Below are 25,378 nucleotides of genomic sequence, written 5' to 3' on the forward strand. Positions count from 1 at the left end.
CAGACTCCTCGTCTTCCCTGCAGAGCCGGTAGCTTAGTAGCATGAGTGACTCCGCTGCCATCCAATCGTAATACACGTTGGCTAATAACCGACCCGCCTGCCAGTCAAATTGTCCAATCAGCACACAAGAGTATAACGGATCATACCGTCGGGTATTCGGAGGTCAAACGGACCAATCAGCAAGGAGCAGATTTCCTACCAACGGGAGAAAAGAGGTGGCATAAGACGTGCGGCCTATTGGCTATTAGACCTATCAGTCTTTACAAACTCGGATCTCTATTGGTTACTTGGGGATAGAGGGTGGTTTCCGGGGGAGGAGAAGGTATATAAGGGGCGGACAAAGGCGCCGGCGAGGCCGTTTGGCGTCGCCGCCATTTTGTGCGCAGGGCTCCGAGCCTGAGGAGAGACGAGCAGCAGCGGCACCATGTCTCGGGATCGGTTCCGTAGCCGAGGCGGTGGCGGTTTCCACCGGCGCGGAGGGGGTGGCGGAGGCCGGGGAGGCCCCAACCATGATTTCCGGTCTCCACCGCCCGGCATGGGTCTTGGCCAGAACCGCGGCCCCTTGGGGGGCGGCCCGCCTGGCGGGGGCCCTAAGCCCGAACCCCCGAAGCCGCCCGTCTCGACCGCCACGCCGCCCGCCTCGTCCTCTTCCGCCCCTGCCACTACCTCGGGCCCGTCCGGCAGCCAGGCCGGCTCCGGGCCCCCCGCGGGGCCTACACCGGCCGCGGGACAGCAACCGCCGCAGGCCCAGGCGGCCGCCGCTGCCGTCCCCCCTTCCACCCCGTCCGTCCCTGGGGGACAGGCGCAGCCGAAGCCGAGCCCCACCCCGGCCGTCGGCCCCAAGAAAGGCCCGGGCCAGTCTCCGGGCGGGGGGCCCAAGGGCCCGGGGGGGCCCCAGCAGGGCCCCGGCGGCCCGCACCCCAAGGGGGGGCAGGGACACCGCGGCGGCCCGGGCGGCGAGCAGCGCGGGCGCGGCCAGGGCCAGCAGCACCCAGGGCAGAGCCTCAATTTGCAGCAGGGCTCGGCCGGAGGCAGCGGCGAGAAGGCCACGGACGAGGTGAGTCGAGTCCCTTCCCCTCCCCCGCCAGCTACAAGATGGCGGCGGCCGCGCTCGGACTCCCCGCGCGCCCGACGCCATCTTGAAGGGAGCCGAGGGGAGGGCGAGGCGGGGATGGGCTGGGCTGTCGGGGGTGGCGGCGAGGGCCGGGGGGCGGGAGGACTTGGCCCTGGGGAGGGAAGGTGGGATGGTCCCATTGAGCGGGGCTTTTCCCTGCCCAGGGTGCCTGGCCTTGCCTAAATGCAGGATTGACAGAGCGCCTCGGCACAGGTTGGTGACTAACCCCAGCCCCACCTCAGGGCTGGCTGAGGTACCTGTGACCCTGTGGTCTCTTGTTCGTGTTGGTTTGTGCGACGTGGGATTGGCGGGCGGAGCCTGTGCCGTGAGGAAGAAGGTGGGTATCTATTTTGAGCGCCTTTGATTGAAGGCTTGTAACTGGTATAAAAAAGCTTGAACTGGTCTCTGTTTTTTTTTTTTTTTGTAGGGCTTTAAAGCAAATCTCTCTCTTCTGAGGCGACCTGGAGAGAAGACTTACACCCAACGTTGCCGTCTGTTTGTGGGGAACTTGCCTGCTGATATTACAGATGAAGAATTCAAAAGATTATTTGCTAAATATGGGGAGCCTGGAGAGGTTTTTATCAACAAAGGGAAAGGATTTGGATTCATTAAATTGGTGGGTTCTCATACGATAGCCATTTAAATCTGTTGTTGTTCAGCTAAATTACAGCAATACAATTGTTTTGTTGAAACTGGGTCTCATTACATTTTTCCAGGAATCCAGAGCACTGGCTGAAATTGCAAAGGCAGAACTAGATGATATTCCTATGAGAGGCCGACAGCTTCGAGTTCGTTTTGCTACACATGCTGCTGCTCTGTCTGTGCGTAACCTTTCACCCTATGTGTCCAATGAGTTATTGGAGGAAGCTTTTTCACAGTTTGGTCCAGTTGAAAGAGCTGTTGTGATTGTAGATGATCGTGGCAGATCAACAGGAAAGGGCATTGTTGAATTTGCATCTAAGCCAGCTGCAAGGAAGGCATTTGAACGGTGCACCGAAGGAGTATTCTTGTTGACAACGTAAGCTGTTTGACTATATAGAAATGTAGCTTATTTAAACATGGCAGTTAGAGGTAAATGTTTGTTTAGTCTCTTGCTGTTTTATCACAAGTTAGCTTAAGTGATAATAGTTATAAACAATTTTTCTTCTAAAAGCTAAAACCTGCATTCATATTGAAAAAATCTGGTTTTTGTTTAGTACTCCTAGGCCGGTTATTGTGGAACCACTTGAACAACTGGATGATGAAGATGGTCTTCCAGAAAAGCTTGCTCAGAAGAATCCAATGTATCAAAAGTAGGGGCACTCTTTCTTTTCTCCGCATAGAGATAACGCATATTGATCTCAAATATATTACAGTACATGCTATTTACAATATATGATAGTTTAGCATATGTATCTTATGACTTTTAAAACAAACTTTGTATAAGCACTATACCCAGATGTACAGACACTTTTATTAACCTGTGTATCATATAATTTTTTTAAACATTAGTTTTAATAAAATTTTTGATGTGAAGCCAGCATTGAGTTTGGCAACCTCTCATAGGTTTTTTCTTTTTATCCACTAAAAGGATGTTAAGTTAAAAATCACCCTTCTGTATTAAAATGGCTTACTCTACTATTTTTACAAGGAAAACAAAAAATATTTTTCTTTGCTTGCTTTGTGCACTTCACAGCACTTTGGCAGTTTTCACACAGCAACAGGGAAGAAGGAAATTAAAAAATTGCAAAACCACAAACATTGGAGCAGTAGTTTTGTAGTATTTAATGCTGGGTAAAATGTTCAGGTGTACCCAAATCATTATTGAAAATGGCACTGGACTTCTGGGGGGAAAAAAATTAAAAATAATGATTTCAAGTTGATGCCACTTTAATGACATGTCTTAATATTAATAGTCTGAAGCCAACACATTCAGAAAAGTTTAAAGAAAAATGATCTTTCAGAAAATTGCAGTGATGGTGTGGATATCATTTGACTTTTCAATGAGCTGTGGGTGTAAATACCCTTTCTTAGTCCAGCTACTAAGTTACTTTTCCTTCTGGGCAGAGTCTTTTGTTTAACTGTCAGACATAATTTTTTCTAATTCTAATATTTAAAAAAATGTTTTGGACCTAGCTGACAATGTGTTCCTCCTTTGGTCATTAATTTTCTGAAAGAAATTACTACTGCTATTACTGGGGGTATGTCTACACTACCCGCTGGATCGGCAGGCAGTGATCGATCCAGCAGGGATTGATTTGTGTCTAATCTAGATGCGATAAATCGGGTCCCGAGTGCTCTCCTTTCGACTGCCTGCACTGCTCGTAGCAGTGGAGTACTGTGTCGACAGTGTCAACAGGGGAGCAGTCGACTCACCACAGTGAAGACACCACAGGATTCTCTAGATTTTGTTCTGAACATCTGGCCTGTTGTAGAATATATAGTGTCAGCAGCAGCATTTTAAAAAGGTCTTTAAAACTCTATTGTTAAGCATAATTCAAACATTTCTTGAAAATACTGTGATTTAGGAAGAAACTGGTTAATTTGGAACTGAGTATTTAAATGAACCTGTTACTCAACTTCTGTCTTAACTGTCTTTTAAATTCATTATTAGTGAATATTTTCTATTCCACTTGTAGGGAAAGAGAAACTCCACCCCGCTTTGCTCAGCATGGCAGTTTTGAATTTGAATATTCCCAGAGGTGGAAATCCTTAGATGAAATGGAAAAACAGCAAAGAGATCAGGTGGAGAAAAACATGAAAGATGCCAAGGACAAACTTGAAAGTGAAATGGAAGATGCCTATCATGAACATCAGGCAAATCTCTTGCGTCAAGGTGATTGGCACTAATTCTTCTGTTGCCATTTGTTTTCTATTTGTGTGTGCTATCTGTACAAATAGTCCTATTATATGGATGTTTGTGTTTTACGTTTTCATGAACTGATCCATAGTAAACAGGTGGAGCTTGAGAATTGCTTTTAAAAAGTAGCTTGCAACTTGCATTACATCTTGCTTCCTGCTCGCTGTAAATTTTATTTTGCATAAAAATAAGGGAGCCTAAAAATTGGCTTTGTGTACTCTGGATTTACAGAGTTATTGTGGCCCTGTGAGACTGGGAATTCTCGTTGCTCAGTAGGATGCTATGAGGAGAAAAAGCTTCCCACAAAGTTGTCAGTTTTTCAATGTTTTTAGCATAACTCAAATTCTCTTTGGCCAACTGTAATTTAAAAGGGGAATGGTTTATCAATGACTGTAATTGATGAGAAAAGCAGTCACGTTTCCGTATCAGTTGTGTGCCATGTAGAGCTTAAATGGGGCTAGGGTAAATGGTTGAGGTGAGGTAACACTTTGTGATACTTTTTCTGTTTATAAGTTTTTATTATGTACAAAGGATATATTGACAAACTAATTTTTCAGACCTTATGAGGCGTCAAGAAGAATTGAGGCGTATGGAGGAACTTCATAATCAAGAAATGCAGAAACGCAAGGAAATTCAGTTAAGGTAGGCCTGAGTTTGATAAACAAGATTTTGTCACTAAAAACTAAATTACAACAATGTTCTTTGTGCAAATGACAGTTGTGCATGTGCCGATACAATTTCAAGTTGAGGTTTGCATGTTAAAGCTAGCTTATCTTTGTAAAAATGCTATCATTTTTTACTTAAACATTTCGAAATTTGAATCATGTTATATTTCTCAATGGTGTCCTTCAACTACTCTTAGCACCACGTGGTTAATCTTTTGTAGCTCTCACTGAAGTTGAATTCACTTGTTAACCTTTTCATCCACCAATCACCAACACACATTGTAAGATGCTAACTTTGTTGCTCATGTTGGTTATATACATATTAAAGGTGTAAATATTGTGCTTTTTGAGGTATAATAACACACAAATTATCAGGCAGGAGGAAGAACGTCGTAGGCGGGAAGAAGAAATGATGATTCGCCAGCGTGAGATGGAAGAACAGATGAGAAGACAAAGGGAAGAGAATTACAGTAGAATGGGTTACATGGATCCAGTAAGTATAAACAAAATAAAACCTTGTGGTTTATGGATAATTAAACTGATTTGAGATGCTACTGGGATTTTCTTAGTTTCAAAAAAAACAGTTCAAAATAACAAATGCTCAAATAGTTTTGGTAGGTGAACGGATACTGTTAAATGGTGCACCTGCTTCATGAAATGCAGGCCTTCAAAGGGGGGACAGAATTGATTACTCATTCTGATCTATTTTCACCTTTGCAGAGAGAGAGAGACATGAGAATGGGTGGTGCCAGCACAATGAACATGGGAGGTAAAGGATTGTTAAATATCTTTACGTGGTTAACATATAACTTGGCAGAATATGATTATGTATTTTTCTTTCTTAGATCCCTATGGTGCAGCAGCTCAGAAATTCCCACCTATGGGTGGTGGTGGCGGTGGCGGCATAGGTTATGAGGCCAGTCCCGGTGTTGGCCAACCAGCCATGAGTGGTTCTATGATGGGAAGTGACATGGTAATGTATCCTGTGATGGCTTTACTTTAGTATGGGGGGAATTAAGGCAGGAAATTCTGAACTCTACCAGTTTTTGAATGGTAGATGGTTTAAATCTTTCTTGAGTACTGACTGCTTTTTTTTTTTTTCAGTCAGTCTATGTAATAGCAATATTAAGGACTAGTCTGGCAGTATGTACAGTAATAGCTCAGTTCTTATGAGTATGGTCATTTAGACAGAAGTTGTCTGTAAATCAATTCAAATGTGCTACTAAGCATATTTGCTGTTAACCCTGTTACTGGTTGGGTTTTGAGTACCTGCATTATATTTAGGCTTGGAAGGATTTTTCATGAATTTTGATGTTTCAAAATACTGGATTGATTTCCAACAGCTTTTGCTCTAACAAATAAATTTAAGGGTTATTTATCAAGATGTGATTACCATAGAAATTAATTTACTACAAATTGACACAGAATTGACAAGCTGCAAGCTCTTCTATCTAAAAACTATTTCATAATTGTATCAAATGTCCGCAAGTGTTACGTGGTTCTACTCTTGTTCTCCAAAGTGTAGTTACTGAGACCAATTAAAATCTGATCCTTCCAAGCCTAATTACAAAATCAGTGCACCCTTGCATTGATACACTGCAAAATGCAAATCTGTACTCTCATGTATCTTTATGCAACAGATTACTCATCACTGTCAACTTGTGAGTAATCAAATGGCAAACAGTACACCATATGCTGTGTGCTAATGTTTGCCATAATATCAAAAGAGCAGAAATGCAGTTGTTAGTTTTAGGCATGTTTAAATATTCCCAGTACTCCTTGACCTTAGTCATTTTGTGACTCCTATTTGACAAAGGAATAATGATAGCCTGTTCTAACTTCTTGTTTCCCACTTGTTGGGCATGACTGTAGGTGCAGGTTCTTAATCTACTGCATACCTCAGGTTTAGAGGTATGTTTCCAAACAATACTATTTTTGGCACACTATATGTGTGCATTGGGTTGGAGTCTGCTTGGTGCTATCCCACTGGAGCAGTACTGACAGCAATGCTTTAATAGGATGGAAGTCTGTTCTGGGTCAAGTGGTTGATGATGGTATGCTTCCACCCTCCCCATTGAGGGTACACACCCTCTGGCACAAAATGCAGAGAATCTTTTTCTGGGTGGGTTTAAGGTTAGACTGTACTCAGGCCTCTGGCTTCATATGGTGTGCTACCACAGTAGCTTGCCAGGTATCTTCTTTTTATGGAAACCATACCTATGGTATTTAACTTTGCAAAGCATTGATTCAGTAGATGATGCTGCTGGCATTAATGCATCTATAATCTACTGATAACATTTTTAAGCAATTCATAAGCGTTTAGTGAACAGTTAGGTAGTCTGTGGTGAATGCTGTGTACATTTTTTTTCCTCATTCTAAAAGGCTTGGTACAGGTGCATGTTGAACTTGTGTAATATTTTAAACAACTTGATACCATCAAAACGTGTTGCTGTTAAGATGGTTTAACTGCCTAAAGTTCCCTAGGACGTGGCTCTCTGTGCCATGCAGTGCTGTCCCTGTTATTAAACTTAAGAATTGCAATTAGGTTTTAACTGGTGTATAAACTTTTGTAAAGAAGACACAAATTATGGAGAAGCTAGAAACTCCTTATTTTCTGAAAATTCCTTCCTCAGAAAGATTGAAGCTAACTTTCAAATAATTGTATACCAGTAACTGGAGAAAAGTCTGAATTAACCCATGATCTGTATTTACAGACTTAGTTTAGTAAACTGAAATTACTATTGTTCTTTTAGGGGGTAGTGAAACTTTTATTTGAAATGGAAGTTGAAAGCTATCTTTGACTTCACAGTATTGATCTAACTTTTAGAGATCTGCTACCAGCCACACCTCCTTATCTGGTAGCTTGGTAGAAATACGTGCAGCTAGATGCATTAGTAAAGATATTTGAAGTCTCTGCTTTATTGCAGTCCAATTCAGCGCTTACAACTCTGATGGGAGACAGTCCATGAAGTCTTTCAATAATTGTAAAGTCTTAGTGGACTTTCCAGGAGCTTGTGGTGAAGTTGGGAAGGGAGGGGGGCTTTAATGGGTGCACCTAGTGAAATGCACAAAGGGCAAACTTGAAACACTGTGATAAAAATGTAGTTCTGTGAACCCATTTTTACATTTGGTTATATAGCAGTAGACCTGAAAATGTGAGAATAAATGAAGGTCTTTTCATCAAGCAATTGTGTTGGTTAGGTAAATCACTGCTTATTAGTCTTTCACATTTTTCATTCTTGTAATCCAGTAGCACTGTATTACAGTTGTTTGTTTTACTACTTAAGGCTTCTGCAGTTTAGTCAGCAGATGTAGTCTTAAACCCATCTTGAAAAGCACATGGTCTCTAATGCAGCACATGCCATTAACTGGTGAGTAGGCATCCTCTTTACAATGACATTTTATTAATGTCAACTCCTACTTCAGTGAACTGAATCTGCCTTTTCTGGCTAGGCTTATTTGGAAATAACTTATTGACGTAAACAAAACTTGTACTGAACTAAAGGTGAGAGTTTGCAAGCTATTTGCGTAAACTTGGTTGAAAATTGCTAGAGCTCATTTTGGAAAGGGTGTAAATTCACATCTGCACTAATGCTTACATTTCTAGCACTGCAGGGAGTATCTGTTCTTTGTAACAGATGTATGAGAATGCATCAAGTTGGGAACATACCTCAAGGCATGTATTACAATAAACTAATTTTTAAATTACCCTTTTTTCCTTTCTATGTTCCCGGTACCTGTGGATCGGCTCAATGGTGATTGTATCGACGAACCTTGACTACGGAACCTTCTAAAAATATATACTTAACACACATGGACATCAACTACATAATAATGAACTGTTAATACTGTTCCAATAGCGTGCTGAACGCTTTGGGCAGGGAGGTGCGGGGCCTGTGGGTAGCCAGGGTCCTAGAGGAATGGGACCTGGAACACCAGCAGGATATGGTAGAGGGAGAGAAGAATATGAAGGCCCAAACAAAAAGCCCCGATTTTAGATGTGACCAGTAGTTTCATTCCAGTTTGTTTTTGTCTGCCTTGTTTAGACACCAACTTTTAAATTCTTGCATTTTAGTAAGAAAGCTACATTTTTATGGATGTTAGAAACTAGTGACCTAATATTTGTAAGTGGTCTGTTTGGACAAGTAAAATTTAATTATGTAATGCAGTGTTTCAAAAAAAAAATTAGCTGTTTTTTTGATGTATAACATCCCTAACTTGATGGCAGTGTACCAACTTTTTTTTACTGTGCTTCAAATAAATAGAATACTAAATGTAGTAACTATTCTGATCATAAACTCGCCATTCATGGTTCTAAATATGAGGCTAAATGCCATACCTTTCAACATAATTGAAACAAGTCTTGGATTTAGAGGTCTGATTTAGACCAGGATGCAGAAAAGTAGCTTAAGGGTGAGGCCTCCTCTCATTATGCCTCAAGATTTAAGTTTGGGTCAAATAGTTGTAGACTGATACTTGATCTTCCAATGGGTACAGATTTTCAGAGTATTCGTTATACTGCAATAAGGAAATAAATGGAAACTTTGCAAGTGTTGTAAGATGCAGTAATGGAAACTAAACAGCAAATGATGCTGCTGTCATGTAATGAGTTTTAGATTTTAACAATGGAGGGTGGGATGGTGGCAGAGATTTCTCTTTGGCATCCACTGCTTGAAATCTTCTAAAGAAGTTGAAAAGGTCACTTTTTAAAATAAATCCACAGAATGGCTTGGATTGACTGACTTCCCAATTAAAGGGCTGTAAACGTGACACATGTTTGTTTTATACGCAAGCTGTCTGCTTGAGATGCAGGATTGGCCTGGTTCAGTATTTAATACCTAACTGAAATTGCTTGGCAAGAAGACCAGGGAGTATTACCTAAGTAAAACAAGGAGATTTTTAATTTGTGCTCTAACTTGCTTATGTCCTTATGCTAAGTGAGTGGACTAACTCTTACAGTTCAGAAATCAACTGGGGTTAATTTCAGGGGTCTGTAAAAACTGAAGTCTTCTTTCATAGACCTTGTAGTACTTAAATCCTAAAATGCATCATGTTAAATTCAGATAAATAAATAGCCTCTTGCACTGTAGCAGGGTTCTCAGCTTTTTTTGAGTCATGTCCAGTCTTAGCATTTCTTTTTTACTCGGAGCTTCTGCTGCCCATGTGCCAGGTCACAGTGCCACTTAAGTTTGGCTCAGCTCACCGCACCTCCTGGTTGAGAACCCCTGTTTTGATATTGTCAGATACCTTAATGCTGACGTTTGGCAGGCAAGAGTAGGACTAAACCTGGAGTTCAATAGCTAATGCTACATAGTACAAATAAAACTCCCTCTTAAGATTCTGACAGAGGAAATGGTTTCATGAATTTACAGTTTGCTGTCCACTTAATTAAACCCCATAAGAATGCAAGGTATTCTGGACTCTGTTATTAATGTAGTTACTTCATTACTGTGATTGTACTTGACAAGCTGGGAGCATAGCTTCCCAGTGTAAAATGCCTTGGTATTAAGACAGGATACATCAACCTGCTTGTGCAAAGTTGGCAAACTTATTTGTTTTGGTTGTATTTTTACCTGACTCCCAAAATGTTGAGCATTCTGTGAATAGTTTTAATTGTTAGAAGGTCTTTCCACTGTTTGTGTTAAGCATTGGCTAATCCTAAATTCTGTCTATGGATAAAAGTTTTAGTGCGTAGATTTCATTACCTTGGAATACAAACAGTCCGTCTTCAGAAGTGAGCACTGTTTAAATGCTGTTAAACTTTAAATGTAATACTGGCAAGCTGTGAAATGTTGATAATCAGGTGTGTGACTAAATATTAAGTGTCTAAATAGAGACTCAGCCAGTTTGGCAAATCTGTTCCTATTTTCCCAGAACTTTTAAAGAGGGTAGATGACACTTTACCTCTATGAATTGAAATGTAGGAAATCTTGGATCAGCAGTTCTTAAACTGTGGAGATCAAGTGTCTGGGATCCTTTGTATAGGATTCTTAGTTTAAAATCAGCAGTCCAATTACAACTTGTATGAATTTTATAGTAGGGGCTCAATGCAAATACTTTCAAAAGGGTGTTCGTGGACACCCACAGAGGGTGAAAATGTCTGAGATGGGGAACTCTGACAGTAAACATTAAATTAATTTTTTTCAGTTTATTTTTCAGATTACATGTCATTCTTTATTAAAGAGATGCTGGCACATATCCCAAAATGCTTTCTTTTGTAGTACTGTAACTTTGAAGAGTGAAGGATGCTGATGTCCTAATCATTACCTTGCAGAGGTTTTCTTTTTAGTCCCCCTATTTGTATGTAAGCTGTTGCTGGGTCTTAAAAATAGACCGTTTGCTAAACTGTGTTTAGCAAACATACTGAAAGATTCAGCAGTTTCTACAACATTTGAAATAGTTTTATTAAACAGTGTACCCTGTGTTGTAGTTGCATAAGCAGACTTTTTAAAACAATCAAGTCCTGCTTTGAGTTGCATACAGTAGCTTCTGGCCAATTTGATTTCAGAACCTTTTTAAAGGTACTGTCTTAAAAGCTGACGGACAAATGACAGAATTTTAAAATGTTATACCCAGTTATTAAGTTGGTGGGAGGTGTTAAGGAAGTTGTCATGTTCCTTTGGTCTTTCCCCATGGTTCTGTGGTTTTGGAGTATTCACAAAATCAGGTGACTTACATAACTGAAGAAAAGGGTTTTCAAATCCATTAAGAAAAGTCCTTGGTCTGGCAGACCCATTTCCAGATGGTCTAGACCATATAGAACTTTTTTTTTTGTATTGGACTTAGAGAAAATATTGGCTTTTGCAATTTAGTCTGCTTTAATTAAATTGAGCCCATTTAAACTTTTAATCTGTTATGCAGCATACAGAAATGGGTGTCCTTTTGCATGTTTTCACACTTCCTTAAAAACGAATACAGAGCATATCTACAATACTATGTAGATACATCACACCACCTAATAGAAATACAGCTTATGAGAAATTGAAACTGCTTTTGTGAGATTTTGTGGTATTTTTATGGTAGAAAAATTCTTGGCTTCTCCTTGGCGGCAACCACTTACTGTGGCAGCAAGTTTTTGCTGGAGTTTTTGAGACTGCAATTTTACACTCTTAAAAGTAGTGGCCTGCTACATAACTGCACTTAGCCAGCATTTCTGCAGTTCATAACTGTGAGGAACGTAGTACCACAAATGGCAATGGACATTAGGACCCGGATGTAGTATTCCTGCTTGCTCCGAGATTCTCATTGCCGACTGCGTACAGGTAGGTAACAAGCAATATAATATAACTTGGTGACTTTCTGTGTAACCTTATTCTGTGGGTATTCTGACATCACACTTCCGACTATGAAATTACAGTGCAGCACTCTTCATACTTGTATGTTTAGCTTGCATCAAAGTTGCGTGGCTTTCGGTTTTAAGCTGTATCTTTTTCAGCAGCAATAAGCAACTTATTGCGATTCTTAGATAAGTATATCAGACCCGATTCCTTTGTACATATGACTTGGCTTGTGTGGATTTTCTTAAGTACATTGTAATGAAGATATTCTTAGGTGAGCTCTGTGGGGAAGAGGGAATGTGATTTTTAGAATCAATTAACTAGTCAACTAGGTGCAAATTGCACCTAGTAAACCTGTTGCTTGTATTAACTTTCTGTAGTAGCAAAATATCCCATCTGCATTGCATCCCCTTGTAGAGTCTTGGCTACTTAGAAAATATATTGGTAATCATTGCTCTAGCCTTGAATGAACTAGGCGATAACGATGTAAAGCTCACTGTGGTGAGCTTTAAGACTTGGGTGTAAGTACTTCTTAGGTCATAAATTGTGTTCAAATATCTCCATTAGTTTCCAGGGTTTATCAACTTAAGATAGGTTTGTTTTTAATTTCTAGGTGGCAGTGATCATGATATATGTTCAATTAAAGGCAACTGACTATGCTGGGAATCTATGGATTCCTGTCTTAAATATTCATCTTGGTAGTGAATGTACTGATCAAAGTAGCTTAATTTTTCATCAAAATATCTTTCAAGTGTGTGCTTATTCTAAATTCTTCACTGCTAGAAATACCAGATACGGTATTTCGAAAGGTTACATACCTAAATGTTTCCAAACTTCTAAATGTATTGACCATCAGCTCCTATCTGCTTTGTTGTGCTAGTTAGCTGTAACTCCAGAGTCTGAATGTCATACGTTTCCTTATTTCATCCCCTGATCTGGTTCTTGGCAATGCATAAGAAACCTTTTTCAGAGGTATTGCAAGGGTTTTTCTACTTGAGATGCAAAGTTTTACTTTGCATACTTGTTTCTGGTGTACATTTTTGTCAAATTTAGACATTAAACTTCTGTATTGTATCTTCCAAGAAAGAATCTTACTCCTTGGTAAACAGTTTATAAACTAGATAGGCTTGCCCTCTGCTGTTTGTATTCCTGTTCTTTTGAAAAATCAAAGTAATTTCTGCACTTCATAACTCAGACAGTAACAGCTCTTTAGTTACATTGAATGTGTAGCTGAACTTCAGCTATTCAACCTGTGACACCATTTGTATCTAAGCCAGTTTGGCTGTTGCCATTGACTTTAGAGCTTTTCTATGAATAAAATTCAGTAATGAAATCGATGGCAGTATGTTTCCTGTGAAACTGCAAGAATTGGATTATTAGGTATCTCTAAACCAACAGTCAGGTCTGTTCAGTTTTGCCAGTGTGCTGAGTATTTACTAGACACATGACTTGCCTTCAGGAATATCATGGAGGGGTTATATGGACACATCTACCTTCTGCATACTTGGAATGGTAATAGGCTTTTGACACTCTTGGAGCAAGCAATTTGTGACACAGCAATGGGTTTCATACTAGCTTTGAATTGTCTTCAGTAATGAAACTTGGTGCAGTAGGTCTCTTAAAAACAAATAGGCATGTCTATTTTAAGCAAACAACTTGTAATAAGTGGGTATGAGAAATAACAGTACACTGAAGTGCTTGCATTGTGTTTCATCTTGGTTTTATCTTTCTCTATGAATTATACTTTTCCCAAAAGTTTATCTGAAGCTCGGAAGTGTGGTGCCAGAATACATATGCGTACCTGTTAGATCAGATTCTGGTGCTGTCAGGGGAGAGCACAGCACAGTAGCATATGGGGGGTTTTACTGTAACATTAAGCATACCAAGTCTTGCTTGCAGTTTCCCCAATAGCAAAACACTAAACAGATAAATATTGAGGCCTGTGAGTAGTTTTAGGACTTGAGTGGTATTGGGGTTGCATGTCTGTTAATCATTGCCAGCTGCAGTGACACGATCAGGAAGGCCTGTGTGTTGTAACATGTTAAATGAGGCTAAGCATGTTGGAGAAATTGCATAAATAGTGTGCTGTTTGGACTGTTACTTGGCTTCTTCCACTACTAGCAAGGCTGGAATCAACTGATCAGCTTCTGATTTCTCTCATATCAGCTAGTGGGGTTTTTAAATGGCTGCCTACTGGAAAAGAAAAAATGGGAGGATTGGCCTTCTCCCCCGTCTGTCATTGCTGCTAGATAATGATTGACAAGTTAGGACTTGATTGTGCAATCCCACAGTGGGCTGTGAATACCCCATCTATAAATGTTGCTTTTGAACACCAGTACTGAAGAGCTAACTGGGGAAAAGGGGGGTGGCTACAAGTGCATAATCTGGAGTGTTAAAAAGATGCACAAAGATATAGTATCCCTTATGCATGGTGTTTGGTGCCACAGCATAGAAAACAATGTGCATACTACATTTTTTTGTCGACTTATAATTTAGTCTCAACACTGTACCAAGAGGTGGGTTTGATACTAAATTTGGGTGTCTCATCCACTTGGCTGGCTAAGTAGCATTGTGAAGGCAGTGTGCTTTGCCTCCAACTAATAGTGTGCACAGAACTTTGTACAGACTTGTCCCTAGTTGCTGATGAGTAGATGATCTTCAGCCCCTTGCAGTTTGCCCTCAACAAAGCTGTAGTGAAAGGCTTAATATGCAGAGGGGGGAAAAGCTGTGACATAGAACAAAGGTAATAAGCGCATGACAAACTCTAGTATCTTCCTTTGGATTGCAATGCACTTGTAGGATTCTTGGGCTGGGCACAGCTAGTATCAGGGACACTTTGCTTCATCCATATGGAGCATGTAATATTACTACAGATAAGCCAAACTGTGGTTAAATAACTAGTCTAGTTTCACAGTTACATACCTTCACATAAGGGATAGTATACCTCTGACTGCAATCAAACTTCATTGTATTCAGACTGGTGAAGCTAGCAGTTATGGCTTGGTGTTCAGACTAGGTGCAGTTCTTCACTCAACCACCTGCATATTCTTTTACTTTCTTACAAGTGTTTAAACTAGCCTACTTCTGCCCCTTATACTACTTCCACCTAGTATTTTGGAATAATTTGTAAATTCCCTCATAACTAATCAGTCCATGTATCTTTTAAACTTTTACTTTAAAGGTTAGAATTTTGTAATGGGTTAGAACTTTGTTTTCAGAAACTTTCTAGTGTGTATATTTTTATAATAACTTCAGTTGTTATCCTTTAGGTGAAGATGATGCAAGCTGAGTGAAATCAATGTGCTCATCCATGTGAAGTAAGCATATTTGTTAATCTTTCATTTAAAAAAAAAAGTTCAGAACCTGGTCTAAAGGACTGTGGAGTAGTGCTGGTAGTGGTGGTTGTTTCCAGTAGCTAAATTGAGTTAAAAAGCTAAACTTACTTTTTTGTGTAAGCAATTTTGATAGTTGCCACAGGCAGCCCATTATAATAGCGAATGGGGGGGGGGGGGTAGGTAGGTCTCAAACAATCTTGCTGATATGGTTCACCCTCTGAATATGTTTTTGGGAACCCCTGCTATACAGTTAACATGCTTTTTACACCTCCAGATAATTAGTTAGAATTATGCACACTGTCATTTTTGCTTGGTCACTTTAGACTCCAACTTCCTCTTAATGCCATGGCCTCTTTGCTGAGATGCTGCACCTCATAAAAGGAATTGCCAAACTGAGAGTCCCCAAATAGTGACTTATATTTGGAGGTATAAAATCATTTTATGGAAGACATTAACTTAGGTAGTTTTTCCTCATTCAGCAGTAGGGCCTGAGCACAATCCAGAATGTGACCTGATGTCCAGTGATGTGGAGTAGCCAGACTGCGAAGTGAATGGGTGAGTAGTAGATTAATCTTGGGATACTGAATTTGTAAGAAGAAATGACCCCAAGTGTACTTAGCAGTTTCCACCTAAAATTTGACCTGATCTTAATATAGATTCTTAAGATCAGAAGTCATTCTTTAATGGATTTTATATAAAACCTTTTAATCTTTCTTTTGTAGAACCAAGATAAGCATTGTTTGAGGCTTTCCGGCTCTGCAGCATCAATAAACCCTGCTCATTGAACTCTACAGATGCTCAGACACACACAAGGAACCTAACATGTTAATTTCAAGCACCATAAGAAAAGCATGGTGCATTAGGAGGAGAAAGGTCTAGAGCAGATAGCTTAACACTTGAGTAAAACAATTACATAAATTAAACTTGATACAAAAATATTGGTTCTGCTTTTCATCTTCAAAACATTTTTACAAACAATTGAACTTCACAGCACCCCGCAAGGTAGGTGAATCAATATTATACGTGTTTTATATGTGGGGAAGCAAGCAGACTGGAGGTAGTATGCAGGGACCATAAGGAGGAATCTGCAGAGCTGGAATTAAACTAGAAAAATCTTTTTTCTCCACCATTTGACCCAGACCTCAGTCTAAAACACCTACAAAATATTATGCCAGTATTTAAAACCACAGGCCTGGGGGAAACTTGCTAAATATTTTCTTTTGCACTGTTGATGGTTGTATGCATCTGATCTATCCTTTAGGCAGAATGAACACTTAAAATTTGAAACCAGTGATGTAAAGATCCTTATGATTTGATCCTAATGTTCTGTAGTCCAATTCAGAACTGCTTCTATGTCCCTGTTTCTATGCTATTCACTTAATCCCAGGTGTATCCTGAAAGCTTATATAAATTGCTAAAGAATATTTGTTCCAGATGCATGATTTTTTTTTGTGTTCATTCAATATTTGTTTTTTAAAGTGATCTATGTATGAAGATTGCTGGTAACTTCTCTAGATTTTGGGCTAACTTTGTGTTTTTGCATTCACAGGAAGAAGCAGTGTATGAAGTCCAGAACCCAGTGGAGAGGAGCCAGGGACTTAAGTGGGAATGTTTTTCTTTCAATAAAATATTCAATTGCTTATACAAATGACATTTGTTTTCTTAAGTTTGTTACTCCAGAAGTTCATTTAGTTGAACATATTTATGTACTTTGGATATCACTGCTAAAAATGAGGTGGCGATGGGGGTGGAGCATAAAGATAGAATCTATGAACCTCCCCTAAGCTGCATCTGTACTGAACAAGGCAAACCCAAGACCCTAATGAAGCATAGAAAGAAATAGGCAGCTGCATGAGCTGGGATGGGAGCTTGCCTATCATGCTTACAAAACTAGAAGCCTGATCCTGAAAGTTCTTACTAGACAAAGCATCTTGTTCCAAAGTGCTCCCTTACAGAGATCAGGTTCTTAAATCAGACCATCTGCTTCTCCAGCAGTAGATCTCAAAATTGCAGTTACTCATTAGCCAGGGTCAGCTACTTTCTGCAAAATAAGGTTGGTTGTGGAGCAAGCATGAATCCTACAGCGGTCCAATCCTGCTGTGATGCTTTATTACTTCAGTGTGTGGATAAGGATTTAAGTCTAGCAAAGAAGGCCTATCATGTCTTTACTTTTCTCCAAGAAAAGAGTCAAGCTAGCAGCTAAGTTTATGCTCTCATGTTGACAAATCACAAAGGTGTGTGGCTTCATTGCAGATGAAGCTTCACCTGGATTGATCTGTCTAGGTCCTTAAAGTGGTTTGGCTGGACATTCAGTTTATCACTGGTGGTAGTCTTGTGCCATCAAACCTTTTGGCGTCCATGTGATTGCAGACCATGTAGTAGCAATCCTTGGTGAACACACTTGGGAATTTGTTGGTCTTCCAGTCTAATATGTCTATACCAAGAAAGTTGCCACAACCAAACCAGTGCTGGATGGAAAGTGGTTGCTGTGTTTAGCTTTGAATATCCATATTTCTGATCTTGTCCTGCCATATAATATGGAGCAGCTGATGAAGTTTATGCTCTGCCAATAGCCATTATTACATGTACACTTCTACCCTGATATAACGCTGTCCCCAGGAGCCAAAAATCTTACTGCATTATAGGTGAAACCGCGTTATAGCGAACTTGCTTTGATCTGCTGGAGTGCGCAGCCCTGTGTGCGTGCCCCCGCGCGGCCTCCCCCCCGAGCACTGCTTTACCGTGTTATATCCAAATTCGCGTTATATCTGGGTAGAGGTGTATATTCTTTTGCTAGCCAAGGCTTGGGAGTAAACATTACAACAGCGCAGGTTACTGTAATTACATTAATCCACACTAACAAAACCAGCTAAATTTTCCCCATGTGTAACCAATCTTCAAATAAAAGATCAATCATGGGTTTCTACAATGCTGTAGAAAATTTTTTTAAAACAGTTTGATTAATGGGTTACAGTGGAAGGGTGGTAGCGGGAGAAGCAGCTTTTTGCTTCATTGCTCATGGGTCAAACTGAACAGCAGCCCGACAAGCCATGGAAATTTGAGTAGGAAACCTGCTGTCAGCCCCATGAAGGCCAGCCTAAGTTTTAAAAATGGAGTTTAGTGTCTTAAATGTCCTGGGAATATTCTTGGCAGTTTTTGGGCTGTTACTTGTGAGGGGAGGAGAGTACCGGATTGGAGCATGTACATAATTGTGGGAAGTGTAACCATGCTGTAAGTGAACAATCAGCCATATGTACATTACAGGTGCTTGAAGTGTAATACCAGCGACTTCTGTTTTGGCTTTTGGTTTCCTAACCTCGCTCCCAAAAGTAGTACATGCGCAAGTGGGACAATATGTGGTATAATTGAGCTTCCAATCCTGTGTGCTCAGTCAAACTTACCGAACCGCCCTGTTTAGTATGGTTAGCAGTACCTGCTCAACAGGCCCAGAGCTGGGGGCTGCAGGCCAGTAGTGAGGTATAGTGGCAAAGCAGCAGTGGGAATCTAGCCCCACAGTGTCAATGCGGAGTTTGCCATCAGGCTTTTCTGCATTGAACTGAGCTGATATCCAGTTATCCATACAATCACTTAAACATTTGTTCAGATACCGGACAATCTGTCCAGGAAAAGGGGGGTTTCAGTCAGTTATTTGGCATCTCCTAAAAGTCTTTGCTCTTTCGTTCAAGCAACTACAAAATATGAGGGTTTCAGATGCAGAGGGATGTCTAATGTTGCATTTTCTGTGTGTTAACGCAACCATTTGTCTGGCAAGATTGTAGGCAAGTCCTCATGTTACATGCACAAGCTAACGTCCCTTTAGGTTTGGGCGGCAATTAGGTCCCATTTTACTCATCACTTATGAATATTACATAGTTCAACAACTGAATTATTCATGTTAATTTAGACCTGAGCTAAAATGGAAGCGGGCAGATGCTCAGGGAAAGAGGCTTAGAGAACTCTTCCAGGATTAACTCTCGCCACCGCCTTTGGGAAGTTACTCAGTGAAATGAATGAACGTGGCAGAACATTACACTTAGCAATGCCAAAAATATCCTTGGGAGTGAGCAGCCCACTTGTTCTGGACTTGCAAGCAAGGAAAGGGACCCCTGCTCACCAGAGACTCTCTGAATCCCCCATGAATCCTGCTCTTCCAGATGCCAAGTATGTGGCTTTGTTGCCCGAGCTATCTCGCAGATGCTCTAGCCTTCGTCAGCAGCAGAGCAGTTGGAAATTTCACTCCGAGAGCAGGTGAGTCCCCTACCACCTCCTGTGTTTATTGGTGTGTAACATTTTCTTAAATACTTGACATCTCTTTACTGTGCCTGATTAAATCATAGAAATTAGAAATGGGGTAGGGGGAGAATAGGTCTTACCTTGTCTGTCTGGTTGGACTGTGGTTTTCTTCTTCCCACCTCCTTCAGACAAATACTCTATTCTGCAGTGATTTGTTTTAGCTTTGTCACCCCCCCCCAGTGGGGCTTCTACCACTGCCTTTGTGAGATTATTCCACTATCTAAGGCCTGGTCTACATGGGCGGGGGGGGGGGGGGGTGTCAAACTAAGTTATGCAACTTCAGCTATGTGAATAACGTAGCTGAAGTTGATGTACTTAATCAACTTACTGTGGTGAGTCGACGGGAGAGCGCTTGGGGGTCGATCGCTGCCTGCCAATCCGGCAGGTAGTGTAGACACACCCTAAATGTGATGTTAGAATCCAGGACTTGCAATTAAAAGAATCCAAACTCAGCTGTCTCGCTGCAAACCACCTTGCAAAGTCAGAAAGCAAAGGTAGGTCATGCACACCCGAGGCAGAAATGTGGCTTTAGCACTTGAAGCTCAGCTCAAGTCATTTATTCACCTGGCATAGCTTGCCATGCTGCCTGGGCCCCCACACAGGCTCATGCTGTTGCTTTAGTCTCAAATGGAAACTCTGCATCTCTATCCACTCTGCAGCTGCAGTACTTTTGGAAATCTTGAGGTACCACTGCTGTGTTCCCAAGGCAGCAGGGATCCCGGAGTTCTCTGCCCTGGAGGCAGTGCAGGGCACAAATGCCATGCTATGGATTGTAATTGCCGTGAAATAGCAGGGCTACTAACTGTGGTATGTAACGATCACTTAAATCAGCCTCTACCAGATGACGTCAGGGTAGCTAAGGTAATGGCTGATTTTTTTAAAAAAGGCTCCAGAGATGATCCTGGCAATTATAGGCCAGTAAACCTAATTTCAGTTTCAGAAAAAGTGGTTGGAACTAGAGTAAACAGAATTCAGACACAGATGAACAGTCAAGCTAGAAGGACATATCAAATGGTGTCACACAGTCATCAATTCTGGGTCCAGTTCTGTTGAATATCTTCATCAATGATTTAGATAATGGCATAGAAAGGAGACTTACAAAGTTTGGACAATACCAAGCTGGGCTGGATGGCAAGTGCTTTGGAGGATAGAATTAAAATTCAAAATGTTCTGGACAAATGGTCTGAAGTAACTAGGATGAAATTCACGAAGGACAAATGCAAAGTACTCCACTTACGAAGAAACAATCCCTTTGCACCCATACCCAATGGGAAATGACTGTCTAGGCAGCAGTACTGCGGAAAGGGATAGAGGGGTCATAGTGGATCACAAGCTAAATATGAGTTAAGTGAAACACTTGCGCCAAACCCCCCCACCCACCCACACACACACACACACACAAAACATACATTCAGGGCTGTATTAGCAGGAGTGTTGTAAGCAAGACATGAGCAGTAATTCTGCTCTACTCTGGGCTGATTAGGCCTCAACTGGAGTATTGTCTAGTTCCAGGCACCACATTTCAGGAAGGATGTGGACAAATTGGAGAGTCTAGAGAAGAGCAACAAAAATGATTAAAAGTCTAGAAAACATGACTTTTAAGGGAAGATTTTAAAAAATTGGGTTTGTTTAATCTGGAGCAGAGAAGACAGAGGGAGGGATAGAACAGTTTTCAAGTACATAAAAGGTGGTTACAAGGAGGAGGGAGAAAAATTGTTCTTGTTAACCTCTGAGGATAGGACAAGAAGCAATGGGCTTAAATTGCAGCAAGGGCGTTTAGGTTGGACATTAGGAAAAACTTGCTGTCAGGGTAGTTAAGCATTGGAATAAATTGCCTAGGGAGACTGTAGAATTTCCATCATTAGAGATTTTTAAAAGCAGGTTGGACAAAAACCACAGGATATTGGGCTCAATGGACCATTGGTCTGACCCCATATGGCCATTTTTTTTGTGTGTGGCTCAGAAATGGGACTACAAATTGTGGAGGGAGGATGCAGTGAGGTGGGAGTGGAACTGCCACGAGCACGAGAAAACTAGCTCCAACAGCCAGAGGAGCAGGTAATGCTGGGGGAAGATGTCTGGCGGTGGGAGTGGGGAAAGTGTGCCAAAAGATGGCAAGGGAGACAGAGCCATGAGTTGCTGCAAAGAAGTGGGCTAGGGGCTTCGGTAGTGCGTGGAAGAGAGGAGCAGCGGTTGAGGTAGGTGGGAAAGGGGGGACTAAGGCCATGGGGGTAAGAATTAGCTGAATTTGAATACAGCGCTGCCCCTGGCTGCAGGACACAGCATTTCTGCGATCCGCAGGGAATAATACCCCAAGTGTCTCCCTGCAAGGGGTAAATTCCATGTCCTCAGCAGCCGTCCCTCCCTCTAAGGCTGTGACACCAACCACTCCAGCCATAGGGGTGAAGCCATTACAGCTGCCCTACTTTAAAGAGAGTCAAGACTGGAGACTGTGAATGTCACCCCTGCCCCCTCCACCCCGAAAGCTTTGAATGGAATGAATGGTCTTTGTACTCCAAAGCACTTGATTGTCCTTTTATGCAGGTGAATGAATTAACCTGCTTGTAACAAAGCCCAGCTTGCCTGTAGCAAACGCCTAGCTCCTCTGGCCTTTGTTGAGGGTGTCCAAAGCAATGGGCGGTCAGCTTCAGGGTGTCACAGAGAGCTCCCTAGGGCTCACGACACCCCGCCCCCCATGGCTATATTATTACTGCAACGTTTCTCAACCTGGGGTCTGTGGGCCCCATGGATCATCTCCTCTCCCTCTGGTGACAGAGGGGCTAAGGCAGGCTCCCTGTCTGCCCTGGTCCCACGCTGCTCCTGGAAGCGGCTGGAACGTCCCTGGGGGGGCCAGGGGTGTCTCTGCCCGCTGCCCCCGCCCTGAGCACCGACTCCGCAGCTCCTACTGGCCAAGACCCCTCCCTGGCTCCCCCACCTAGGAGCCGCTGCCAGAGAGATGTTGGTCGCTTTTGGGAGCTGCCCAAGGTAAGTACTGCCCTGCCGGAGCCCGCACCTCTCATCCCCTCCCGCACCCCGACCCCCTGCCCAGCCCGGACCCTGCACCCTTCACCCCATCTCCCTCCCAGAGCCCACATCCCACACTGCTACCTGCACCCAAACTCCGTGCCCAGTCGAGAGCTCCCTCCCGGAGCCAGCACCCCAAACCCCCGCTGTACCCCAACTCCCTCTCCCAGCCTGGAGCCCAGACCCAAACTCCCTCCCAGAGCCCTCACCCCCTTCTGCACCCAAACGTCCTCCCAGAGCCTGCACTCTGCACCCCCACCCTCTGAAAGTGAGTGGGGGGGGAGAGCAAATGACAGAGGGAGGGAGGATGGAGTGAGCTGGGGGCAGGATGGGGTGGGGGTGGCGTCTTGGGGTGAGGGGCAGGGCCTGGGGCTGAGCAGAGCGGCTTGGGGGTCCCCAATTTTTTAAAAATCAAAATGGAGGTCCTTGGGTTGCTGAAGTTTGAGAATCGCTGTACTAGGGGGTTTCCCAGACTACACTGCATTGTACCCCCAGGAGGGATGGAAGAGCTTGAGAAACCACTGCTCAAAATCACCAGTTCTCAGACTTTGGGCTCTGGTGTCCCACATCTCAGCTGTACAAGTACCTGGCATGTCACGCACGTGGTTGCGAGCAGTGTAGTCCTCATGGATTCTTGTTCTGCCACCAACCTGATTTTGGCCGCATGCCACCGCTGTCTGAGACCCACTCTCAGAACAGGAGGGAGACCTCTGAATCTGGTGTAGGCAGTGAACTCACCCCCAGGGCTGCACTTGGCCCACTCTGAGGACTCCACGGAGACCGGATGGATGTTCCTTGCAGGAAATGGAAATGACACCTCCCAAGAGATCGATCCCTGCAGCCTTCACTGCTGCCCCTTCCTGTCCTGGGATTGTAAAGAAGAAATTCTGGTCCAGTAATTCCAAGGCTCAGATTCTGACATGATGATAATGGACCCCAGCACAGAGCTGCAGACATGCTGCAACAGCAGAGCAAAGTAGTGCCTGTATTTTAAGTGCCTACAACCCCAGTTACATCCTCCCCCCCGAACAGGAGCAATCATTTGCCTAGAGTTCCATTTCCTGAACAGGGGCTGTCTGTGTATCCATATGAGCAGGGGACATCATGCTGTACAGGGGGGTCAGGACACCTGGGTTCCATGTCCAGCTTTGCCACTGACCTGCTGTCATTTCACCTCTTCGTGCCTATAACGATGCTGACCCGACCGTTATAAATCACCTTGTTGTGGCAGAAGCGGGATAGTAGCTCTCGACTTCTCCCTTGTGCGCCTCTTGCTGGGCAGAGCATTTCTGAGAGGGGCAGCAGCAGTTGGAACCCGGCCCCTGCTGAAGGCAGCTCATGCAAGGACCCTGACATTTCAAAGGGGCTGGTGATGTGGGAAGAACCCCACGCCAGCACAGCCCACAGTGAGAGTCATCCCTGACCTGCTCACCCAAGTGCCAGCAGCAGAGAGGGCAAAGGGGTTTGCAGCTCTAGACTTTGCAGAGAGGGTGAAGGGGAAATGGGCTCCAGGCAGCTGGGCCCTGATGGAGTCTTTCACAGGACTTCAATGGGCGTTGGATTGGGTCTTTAGCTTGGGGTTTGAACTCTTGCTCTCCTGTGTCTGCTCCCTGAGCTAACCCCTGGTCTTGTCTTTAAAGCAGGTGCAAAGCTTTCCTTACCAAAAGTGAACGCGCTGCTCTGCAAGGCCTCCTAAAGAACAGCAAGTTACCCTTCCTAAGACCTCCTCCAGGGCTAATCTACTCCACAGGTAGCAGAGCACAAGATGGCGGCATTTCCAACCTGAGGGAGAGGACAGGAACCCATCGAGGGCCGAGGAAGCAACAGGCCTACATGCACTTCTCCAGTCCCATCCGACCAGTTGTCAAGACCTCTCCCAGCAAGTCGAAGCCTAATGGGAACAACCTCCCAGCAGGAGCAGTGGCCCAGAGGAATATGCAGCCAGCAGCACTGAAACCCTTTCCTGGTGCTACAGCGCAGAGTTTGCTGGTGTGTGGGCTCACTTGCCTGCCATTGGCCTGGGGGGATCTGCCTTTGCTGCCCCAGATCAGAAAATCCAGAGCAGAGATCCACGTCTATATACCCAGAGGGGAAGACAACGCAGACTGTGAATCGCTGGGTGAAGATACGGACAGTAAGCTGAGTTCATTGAGAAGATGAGAAGTGAGTTAGTTCACTGGGAATTTAGTGTCTGGCCTTGAATGCACTAACAATACAGTCTCAGGTGTGGTTTTGCTGTATTGCAGTTTGGCATCCCTAGCATGTAACCATGGATTCTATTCCATTATAAATCTAATGATGACAGTCGGTGGGAGGGAGGGGAGAGGGGAACCATCTTGTGAGATCCTTGTCTCTAGGGAGTTTAGGACAGAGGGAAGGATTCCTGGGTTGTAGCCCTAGCCCCACTGCTGTGTGTCTTTGGGCAAGTTACTTAACCTCTCTGCGTCTGTCTCTATATAATGGGGATAACACTGACCTGCTGTGGGGTTTGATTCAGTAATACTTGTAAACTGCAATCAAAAGTTGCTGAAAGAAGTGTTAGGAAAAAATACCCTAGTATCCTCCAGTAATGGTCCAAAACGCCACATGTCAGCGTCTCTCCAGCGTTGATTGCTCCGTGCAGCACCCAATTGGCACATTTCTGCTCTCATGCTATTGAAGTCATTGGATTTACAGGGGTGTGGTAACTTATAAATTCCCAGTCTGGATCAGACCCATGGTCTACCTAGTCCAGTGTCCTGTCTGAGAGTGGCCAACACCACGTGCTTTAGAGGAAGGTGGAAGAACTGCCCCCTCCCCCAGACAGGTGTGGAATAATCTGCCCCTGTGAC

The 25,378-nt window shown here is 43.1% G+C and overlaps 1 protein-coding gene across 13 annotated transcripts; it reads left to right on the plus strand.

Moving 5' to 3' along the window:
- The first annotated feature begins 343 nt into the window (after window positions 1–343).
- Window positions 344–16,881, plus strand: SFPQ (splicing factor proline and glutamine rich). Of its 13 annotated transcripts, none has more exons than XR_004643608.1 (13): window positions 344–1,057; window positions 1,542–1,730; window positions 1,831–2,132; window positions 2,311–2,406; window positions 3,733–3,929; window positions 4,511–4,595; window positions 4,994–5,111; window positions 5,339–5,387; window positions 5,464–5,591; window positions 8,479–15,212; window positions 15,710–15,785; window positions 15,953–16,232; window positions 16,780–16,881. XR_004643608.1 is itself a non-coding variant. In XM_034754216.1 (11 exons), the coding sequence occupies exons 1-10, from the start codon at window positions 425–427 to the stop codon at window positions 15,186–15,188; spliced, it is 1,821 nt and encodes a 606-aa protein (XP_034610107.1). In that variant the 5' UTR covers window positions 344–424; the 3' UTR covers window positions 15,189–15,212; window positions 15,713–15,786. The 13 variants fall into 13 exon arrangements, 1 of the variants encoding a protein (XP_034610107.1); XR_004643611.1 differs by having other exon boundaries at window positions 8,479–11,880; window positions 15,165–15,212; window positions 15,953–16,881; XR_004643614.1 differs by lacking the exon at window positions 15,953–16,232 and having other exon boundaries at window positions 8,479–11,880; window positions 15,165–15,212.
- Window positions 16,882–25,378: the final 8,497 nt, after the last annotated feature.

The sequence above is a fragment of the Trachemys scripta genome, chromosome 20, assembly GCF_013100865.1.
Source record: "Trachemys scripta elegans isolate TJP31775 chromosome 20, CAS_Tse_1.0, whole genome shotgun sequence".
In the NCBI taxonomy this organism is placed as follows: domain Eukaryota; kingdom Metazoa; phylum Chordata; order Testudines; family Emydidae; genus Trachemys; species Trachemys scripta.